General features: G+C 52.8%; 1 protein-coding gene across 1 annotated transcript; it reads left to right on the top strand.

Moving 5' to 3' along the window:
* The first annotated feature begins 1059 nt into the window (after window positions 1-1059).
* LOC1270485 (dynein axonemal intermediate chain 3) lies at window positions 1060-8039 on the top strand. The gene is made up of 3 exons (XM_061643743.1): window positions 1060-2968; window positions 3044-5361; window positions 6600-8039. Exons 1-3 carry the CDS (start codon window positions 2892-2894, stop codon window positions 7679-7681), a joined length of 3477 nt encoding a protein of 1158 aa, XP_061499727.1. The 5' UTR covers window positions 1060-2891; the 3' UTR covers window positions 7682-8039.
* The last annotated feature ends 2032 nt before the right edge of the window (window positions 8040-10071 follow it).

Below are 10071 nucleotides of genomic sequence, written 5' to 3'. Positions count from 1 at the left end.
GCAATATTTATTTGAGGTTCTGTTGTTGATGCAGCGTTTGTTTGTATAACCGCGGTAGAGATCGAGTAAGAAGTAGACGGCTGTGGTGATGTGATAGTGTTGGTGAGATTCATGTCCTGGTGAGTAGTGTTTGTTTTCGCAGGTTCCCGAACAGCTGATTGAGGATAAAGCGGTGCAGGTAAGGTGAATCCCGAATTTTTTTTTTCTTTTGGCTCAACAACCGATGTCGGTCAAGGCCTGCCTGTACCCACTTGTGGGCTTGGCTTTCAGTGACTAATTAATTCCCCCCATAGCAGGATAGTCAGTCCTACGTATGGCGGCGCGGTCTATTTGGGGATTGAACCCATGACGGGCATGTTGTTAAGTCGTACGAGTTGACGACTGTACTACGAAACCGGCTCATATCCCGAATATGAATCCCGAATATGGTGTGGATATTTTGAGAGCGCGTGGGCGAAAGTTAAACTCTCTGTAAACAAAACCACACGGCCAAGTCGTGGGAGAGAGCGCGATCTCTTTTAGTTCAGAAGGGACACCAACTTTAAATGATATGTATGTGAGAGCGTTTGGATCGCGGCCGTTGGGCAAAATACGTTTCACGGAACAGTTAGTGCAATTCAATCTCCCATGAATAAATGTTTTCAGGTTTTCTTCGGTAACTTTTGGTGCAACTCTCGTAATAAAAATCCATGTTTTTGGTTCTGGTGCTGGTATAAACTGTATAGCGCTGTTCATGGTTAAGTCGTTAGAAGTGCCAATGTGAAGAGCTGGGTGAGAGAATTCAATGATCGACGTTTCGGTACGCTCTGATGGGTGTGTGCGTGAAATAGTGTCTAGTTTAACGGATTCAGGCGTGGATGACTCTATATAGTCAGGATCAGTGTGGTATGCGTTAACGGATAATAAACTTGTAGTGGGGATACCAGTTTGCTTTGGTGCACTTGTAGCTGTATTTGTAGGTTTAGTGGATGGTAATTTGGATGAAGGCAAGTGAGTGAACCTTTTATCTAGCTCATGAAACAGTTCATTTCTCAACTCATTTTTCAGATCGCTCATCAAACCAGAAATAAAAGAAACGAAGTCGGTTCTAGATTCACGACACTTTTCACACATCCAGCAAAGCCCACGATTACGGGCCATCTCTTTGACACAAGCTGCAGCAATTTTAATGCATTCTGGATGAAACGCAGCCTTGCATTTCGAATAAGTCAAATTTCCACAGCAGAGAACCGGATCCTTGGTAATGGTAGAAGAGCAGATGGCACAATCCATTGCGATGAGAGAGAGCGTGTTCTACGCAATGCGTGAGGTGTAGTAGTGAGAGCGGTCTCGGGACAACGACACCATCAAGAGATGGCGAACAGCAACCGAACGCACGAACGCACAGCAAATTAGCAGCTTTTACAGAATTAAATTCACTTGAATGCAGGAACAGCAAGCTCACTAACAGCAGCAACAATCCGTTTCAACGGTGACTCTTCAATTCACGATCCACGCACGCAAAAACAACCAGTCCAAAGTGCAAAGCAAGAGCGGCACAAGAACACGTCTAAACTCCTCGATGAGTGGAGAATCTCTTGCCTTTCATTGGAGCTATTGCAATGAGTTTGATATAATAACACTTTTCAACGCGTTTGTATTTAGGAAATGAATAATAATGTCCATTTTTAACAAAGTGAATAGGAGAATATATCCCATTAATCCTATTAAGATGAAGAAAAAGTATAGTATGTCTAATTTAATCGCATCTGACGAAACATAGACACGGGCCTAAGTTGATAAAGTTAAAATTCTTGTTCTAGTCGCTAGGGATTTGTAATATCTTCATATGAAGTTTAATGCATAAATTGTTTGGGGAAATGGTTTTATGATTTGTCGGTCAGATTATGAAAAAATCTGAGGAAAATCTTTTTGGTAGGTAAAATGAAATATCGGCAGTTTTAGGGTCTGTGAATCATAAGGCGAAAGGCCATGAGAGTAACAAAATGCTGACAAATTTTTCAAAACGAGAGCTTTTGTCACTTTTGTGAGCTTTTGTCAAAATTTTATAACCTGGAGCAGCCAGGAAATAAAGTTGACAAAAATTGACAAAAGTTGACAAAAGTTACAAAATTTGACGTTCGCGAAAAAGCGTAAACAAACACCTATTTAGAGCAGTTGTGACCCATTGCTATGATAATAATGCTAAAATGCATGATTATAATTGATTTATGTACCTATTTCGTGCTTCTTAAACAAAATATCGATCATATTCAGATGTTGGAGCTTTTTGTCGTTCTTGTGTATGTTTTAGGTGCGGCCACGAGAACAGCTCATTTTTGCAGTTGACAAGCAATGTTGACAAAGTTGATAAATTTTTCAACATTTTGTCACGTCCGTGGCCACGCGCTAATAGGCATTTCAAAAATCGGATGTAATACAGATTAATCGATATTTCTGGTCACTCTGCGTCACATCTCGAGCGGCGCTAGTTTCTCATTTGACCAGCAGATGGCGCAAATGTGAAACATTTCACTTCAGAATTCGTAAAATTTCAGCTAATCCCGGTGCAAGATTTCAACTTTGATTGCAAAAATACCATGGCAACCGTTGCACCGGCGAACGTTGATGAATTGTTTTACCCTTTTCCATGGTAACACTTGTTTAGCTCGGTTGTTCGACCCGAAACTGCATTCGTAGTCTGTTTGCATACATATCGTTGTGTTTTCGCAGCAAATAATGCTGCTCATCTTGCATGAGTTGCAAGGAATTTGTTAGCTGCACGCCGGAGACCAACTGCATTCAAACTGGCCGGGAAGGGTGTGGCCCAGCTGAAGTCCTCCTCGTCGAACGAGGCGAAGAGTGACACCTACTCGAAGCACAACTTCGAACCGGACGACGAGGAGGTGTCGATGATATTCGGGTTCGAGGAAAACGATGCCCGCCAGAAGCTGCATAGCTTTCCGAAATGTTCGCGCTTGGTAATCAGGTAGGGGGATGATGGGTTGTGGGGTCGACGTGTCGGGAAGGCATCTTTAAATCGCTCACTCATATTCCTGCTCAGCCCCGATCTGCAGGCCGAGCTGGGGATGGAGATCGGTACCGCCGTCAGCGTGGAGCACCCGTGGAAGGAGATCAAGAAGGAGATGCTGGAGGACCAGCTGCCGGGGAAGACGAAGGTGCAGCGTCAGCTGAAGGACAAGCTGAAGGACATGGAACCGGGCCGGATGATACTGGTGGGCTACCTGCCCGACCAGAGCACCGAGGAGGAGGACCTGTTCGCCGTCTTCACCGACCACAAGGAGACGCGCGAAGCCCGCGAGCTGATCCGCCGGCTGGAGCTGGTGGAGCGGCTCTCGGCGGCGGCCGCCATGCGCAAGAAGGCCCGCCGCTGGCAGACGCGCGGCAGCGAGCAGGACGTGGAAAACTTCATCCCGCTCAAGCGCACGAACGTGGTGAACGTGGAGTCGCAGAGCATCTTTCCGGCGCAGCGCGCCAGCTCGTACCGGTTTCAGCTGCGCCTGGTGGCGGACGCCCGCGACGGCTACGTGGAGCTGGTCCCGAAGACCGCCTTCCACAACATTGTGCGCAAATCGATCGACTTCGGGGTGCAGCTGCGGCCGGAGAAGGTGCACAAGTTCCAGCAGACCGATCCCACCTTTCCGACCAACGCCTGGTCGCAGTATCTGTACGAGATTGGGAGCGAACCGCAGCTGGCGTCGGTGGGCACCGGCGCACCGGCGAGCGCTTCCGCCACCAGCCCGCCGGCCGCCGTGTGCCCCAGCAGCCACGTCGAGCAGCTGCTGCAGACGCTGGAGTTTAACCAGATCGACATGTACCGGAACGACTATCCCATCATCTCGCGCCACCGGTCCATCGCCAAGTACGAGACGCCCGCGGTCGAGGAAACGATGTGCTTCATGGACCGGTCGACCTGCGCCAACCGGCACGTGTCCGCGATCGAGTGGCATCCGCAGCTGGCGGGCACGTTCGTCGCCGCCTACGTCCATCACATCCCGAGCGTGCAGATGGCGGTGCCGGGAGCGGCCAGTTCGCCCGTGCTGGAGGGAGTCGTCGGCAAGCGCACCGTACCGACGGGTGCGACGGTCGGACCGGCGGGCCGCGAGGACGCCGTCAACCGGCTCGTCTTCGAGAAGTGTCCCGTGCTGGGGTGGAGCTTCGAGGAATCGCTCGTGCCGCGGCTGTGGTTCGATTCGCCCCGCGAAGTGACGGCACTGTCTTTCTGTCCGTACGACGGCCGCCTGCTGGTGGGCGGCCTGTCCAGCGGCCAGCTCGCGATCTGGGAGCTGACGGACGCCCAGCTGGAACACATCGGGCCGCGAACGAGTGGCCGCGAGCCCGCGAGACACCACGGACAGCATCCAACGCCGGAGCAGTACCGCAGCGAGATCAAGTCGCTGCTCGGCAACGCCAACAGCACCAGCCGCCTGCTGGCCCGCGGCCCGGCGGCCAGCCCGAGCGGCCCGGCGGGCATCGTGCACGGCGCGGAAGCGCCGGAAACGCCGTGGCACGTGCGCCCGGCCGTCATCAGTGCCCTCGAGCGGTCGGCACGCAAACCGATCACCGTGATCCGCTGGCTGCCACAGAACTACCACTGCGCCCCGACCGGGCAGCTGCGCGCCAACGGTGCCGAGGACGGTGCGGGGCGATTCCTGCTGACGGGCGCCCTGGACGGTACCGTGTCGCTGTGGAATCTGGACCTGCCCGTCCCGGCGGCACTGTCGGCACACGCGCACGACAAGGAGAAGGGCGTCGGCGAGGCGGAGAGTGTTGGCGCTGTGCCCGCCGGCCTCACCGGCACAGCCATCAACAGCACCGCCCCCGCCACCGCCACCATCGCCGGTGAGCCAACGACGCGTGGGCTGGCTCGGCTCAACCACGTGTTCCATCCGACCTATCGGGTGCGGTGCGAGCTGCCACTGGTGGCGCTCGCGCTCGACGAGCAGCCGATATCGCTCCGGGCGGGTGGCGGGGTCGGCGGCTTCCAGCTGCCACCGGTCATCTGCCACCAGGCGTTCATTGCCGGCACCCTGCTCGGTGGGCTGTTCTGGGGCAAGTGGGACGGGTACGAGTTCGATCAGGGTGCGATCGTGAACGAGGAGCCGGTGCGCGACCAGGACACCTTCGCCGCGGTACACGACGGGCCGCTGGTGGCAATCGTGCGCAACCCGTTCGTGCCGGACGTGCTGCTGACCGCGGGCGGTACCGTGCTCGCCCTCTGGACGGCCGATTGCCGCCAGTCGCCCATCTTCTGGCGCCCGAAACCGGCGCCCGTGACTGCCTGCGTCTGGAGTCTCGACCGGCCGTCCGTGTTCTATGTCGGGCTGGCGAACGGCGATCTGGAGATTTGGGATCTGCAAAGTACGACCATTGGCCATTTTTGTTGTTGTTTTTGCTCTTGCTTTATTCGCGCTTTTCGGAGGCTTAACTGACTGGACTGTCTGCAGGTCGCTTGCTCATGAGGTGCTTCAAGATCCGTTGTTATTTGATTCTCCATTTTCCAGCAACCATGCATGATTGCAGGACATTCTCACGATTCTTCAGCCCAGGAATTGATGGCTTGGATGAGGAGGAGTCTTTCGTAAAGATTCATTCCAATCAATCTTGAGTGCTGAGTGATTCAGATCTCGAATCAAATCCCCAATGATTTAAGAATCTCTAAAGAGTGCATCATTTAAAACTAATCATTGAATATCTAAAGCATTATCATAAAGATCTCTGATGAAACGGGAACCAAGAACCACAGCAAAAAACAACATTTATAAGGACTATTTGCTAAACACAAGCAACATTGATAGGGATACGATGGTTGGGACATGTTATGAGGATACTGGACTCATGTCCCACCAAGAACTCATGGGTGCTACAGCGATCTTTAATTAAGCACGAGTTGCAGTGGTAGCAAAGCGAGGTCGATGGCTGGATCAGGCGAAGCCAGACCTGCTAGGGATCGGGTGTCTACATGGATGGGAGGCTACAGCCAGAGACAGAGCATCCATAAGAATTATAGTTTACCAAGCAATGTCACGACGACGTACTCATTTGTGAGCAGACAGGTTTGAAAATCTATTCACATTAGGTGCACATTCATTACTTGAAAGCGAAGAAAGGGTAAATCTTTAGAAACTTACTTACTTACTTATCTGGCGCTACAAATTCGGGAAATCCTTAGAAAGCAATGTTTAAATCATCAGATATTCATGCATCCTTCGAGATCTGTGAATATTTAGAGCTATATGAATCTGAAAGTTTGATATTCTGATTTAAAGATGGATTTTGGACATGCTTTTAGATTAATTTTTAATTCTAGTTAAGACCAAATGGACCCTAATGAGACGTTACTGCATCATGGTGCACGCATTAGCTCGCGACTGTAGACAGATAAGTCTGAATAGCCTGGCTTTAATTTTAGACCTCTAATCTTATTTAAATTGAGTTATTGAAACCCCGTATGCTCAGTCAGCGATGTAGAATAGACAGCTTCAACGCCTTTGTTTTCATACGCTCTACGCAATTGTCAAACCATCTCCCGAATGTTCCAGTTGATGCCATTGCTTCCCACCTCTTTCCTTTAATTTCTTCTCTTCCACTCTCCGCAGTACACACGTCCACCGCCTGCGTCACACTCAACCTCGGCGCGAACGTGCTGTCGATCGTCACGCAGCAGCAGCATCGCCGCATCCCACAGCGCCACCTGGCGGTGGCCGATGGCAGCTGCAATGTGCGGCTGCTCAGCATCCCGGCCGCGTTCGCCGAACCGCGACCGGGCGAGCGGAAGCGCTTCCGGCAGCTGATACGGGCGGAGCTGGCCCGCAAGCACGACCAGGACGCGTGGGTCCAGCGGTACTACGAGCAGAACCGGGAGCAGATCGAGGCGAAGCTGCAGGCCGAACGGGAGGCCCGCGAGCTTGCCGAGCGGCTCGAGGTGGAGAAGCAGGAGCACGACGACTTCCTGCGCCGGCAGGCCATCGAGGAGGCGAAGAAGAAGGCGATACGGGACGCGGAAAAGCGGGTGGACCTGAGCCGCCGGCTGGAGGGCCGCTGGCGGTCGCGCTACTACCGGGCCCTCATCCGCACCATGATGGCCCGGCGGCACCTCAGCCCGGAGCTGCTCGCCAAGCAGATGCACCCGGAGCGGGAGCGCCGCCGGTACGACGTGCGCAAGCGGGCAACGATCGGCGAGAGTGTGGCCGCTGCCCCGGAAGATTATCGGCGCGTGCAGCAGTCGCTCGAGAGGGGCGGTAAAACGCACCCGCCGGGAGCGGCACTGACGCTGGCCGAGGAGGGTGCCCAGTTGCGGGAAACGGTCCGGGCCCGGTTTCGCGAGGAGCTGAGCGACTACCCGCGCGTCAGCTGGGAGGCGCAGGAGGTGCTGCGCAACTTCTGGCTGCCGGCCGAGCTGGACAGCGTGGTGAGCATTGTGGCGAAGGGACGGGCCCGCCGCGAGCTGGTGCTGTCGGACGACCGCGGCAACCTGGAGCATCTGGCGGCGTACCTGGCGAAGCAGACGGCCCGCGGCTCGGCAGCCGGCTGCGGGGACGGGCCGGCCAACGGGGACGAGACGGCGAGCACCGTTACGAATGGCAGCCCGGAGGGCCGTCGGACGGTCGGGTTGCAGCGCGCCCGCTCGGTCACGTTTATGGACGACGTGCCCAAGCCCAGCCCGGACTTGCCGGGCTAGGCACAAGGGTGCTGGCGTGCAACGGTACTCGAACCGGCCAGAGTCCCGTTAAGAGCGATTGCTTTTCGGGGCGGGGAGGCGTCCGTGACATTACAAACCGAAAGGCAGCCGAAGTTCGAACTATTGTTCTGGTTTTTCGGTCTAGCGGTACTTGTCGCGCCATACCAGGTGACGTCAGCGACCAATCTCGAACACAATGTTGAGCAGAAGTTGCAGTCTAAAGGTTTCACGGACCAGGAGGTGATGCAGCGATGCCGAAGAGCTGATGGAATTCCAACGCCGGACGGACTGGGAAATACATTCTAGCCAATTTCTAGTTAATGCAAAACGAATACAAACATAGTTACCAATCCCCGAAGTCCTATGTCTTTCTGATGTTCTTGATGGGTCTAAACAGCATGGTAGAAGATCTTCTGGAAGATTTATCACCCTCCTGCAGCTAATGGCGTGAGGGGGCAATTTGATGATTAAAATGACAAGTATTTATCTACTCCACCCACCAACCGCTAACTCTTGCAAAAAAAAAAAAACAACAACCCCCAAACCACAATGCAAACGATGTGCGATGGTTTGGGATGGTATCCAACGCACACACAACGAAATTCCTCAATAATTTACACAATCTCAATGGACACGATCTTACGCGTACGCTTGTTTGCTTAGACACCGAAGCCTAGGCATGGAAACCACATTGGAGCGGTGTTGACAAATTGTGTGCACTTACAATACAGACGCAGACGCGTGGGGTGCTGTTTGCACTGTCAGTGTCTGTGCAATGTCTCCCTCGTGTGGGGTAGGTGGTTTTTAGGTTTGTTAGTTTTTTTTTGTCGATCGGGAAAGAATCGAATATGCGTTCGAAGATCCATTAGCTTCAATGGAGAAATGTTTGGTTTTTGTTATTGTTTTTCTTGCTGTTATTGCTTAGATGCCGATGGCGTCTTGCCTCATTCCACATGCACATGTCGGTAGCGAAACAAATACATGAAGTAGGCGCACACAGTTACGCCAGCGCAAGGCGCAGGCTTGGCGTCGATCGCAATCGATCAGTTGAAGCATCATGTAGCGTTATGTTACGAAGTGTGATGTTTCTGGGGGGTTTTGAAGCGCGAAAATGTCCACGCGAACGTGTGGCCCATTTTCCCACGAAACCTACGCGGACAAGGACATCACTTTCAATGACCCGGCTGGTACGAGCATTCCGTGGGGTTACGCTTGATCGGGAAGTTTTCCAACGCACGTGACCCCAAAGCAGCATTGACGGGCAAGCCGGAATTGAACGTACTTTCGCAACCGAACAGTTTCGACAGCGATAGGATATCCGTATACTGTTGAACAACGTTATTGCCTTCATTTGGAGCTACCTTGACTCGATGATCACGATAACGGTTTCCTATGCCATTCCATTTCCAACCACCAAGAAGGTCTAGGTCAGCAGACATGCAGTTTCATATTTTCATTAGAAGCATCAAGAGTGCATCTAGATATCCAAACAAGCTCTTCCTCTAATGTTTGAGTTCCTCTATGTCGTCAGGAATGGATATGATGTATCGCTAGTGGCAAGGTTATTAATCACGAATTGGGTACATGCTCGTCTAGTCATCATGGCAGGTATGTCAGTCCAATCACTTCAGTCTCGTCACACGCTCCATCAACAGGATGTGTGGGGTACATTGAGTCGGGTTTGCCACATAGTCCCTTTCGCTCGTTGTATCCGAACGAGCCGAGTGGTGCCCCATTTTCCCATTTACCGTCTCGTTAAGGGTGTGCATGTGTGTGTGTATGACAAGAAGCCGCCCTTCGGGTGGTGGCAGCGATTAGGCACCTCCATAACACGGCGATGCATTTCAATGTTTCTTGGCGGTTGCGTGTAACTTTTTTGCAGACTCCAGCAACACTTCGGTGACGTGTCGTTGCTGTGATGCATTCACATCCGGAAGGTGTGCGCGTCGAATCCAACCAGTGAGGTCTCCCTTTGCTTCCTCCCCACAAGACCCCAAGTCCTTCTCCAGTCTTCAACTACCAAAAAACCGGCTGAACGCGCTTGGAATATGACATGACCGGAGTGCCTACCAGAGCAAGAACAAGTCCGCTGCGGAAAAGAGAAATACAACGAGAAGAAGGGAAAGAGAGAGGGAGAGAGAGCGAGAGAGAGAGAGAGGGAGAGAAAGAGAGAGAGAGAGAGAGAGAGAGCGAAAAGCAGCCACGAAACTACGAGCAAACGAAATGGAAGAACGGCAAACCGCAAACCGAAAAAAAACACCGAACCCAAGTCACGGTGGAGTGAACGGACTGGCCGAATGCCGTTCGCGCAGCCAAGCTCTCCCCGCCATTCGCCGGGCTGTACCGACAGCACGACGGCACAACACAGGCGGTACATCCCCCGCCGGCGT

The sequence above is a fragment of the Anopheles gambiae genome, chromosome X (genome assembly GCF_943734735.2).
Source record: "Anopheles gambiae chromosome X, idAnoGambNW_F1_1, whole genome shotgun sequence".
In the NCBI taxonomy this organism is placed as follows: Eukaryota; Metazoa; Arthropoda; class Insecta; order Diptera; family Culicidae; genus Anopheles; species Anopheles gambiae.
Note: the sequence above shows the minus strand (reverse complement) of the source record. Positions and strands in the feature narration are given on the sequence as shown.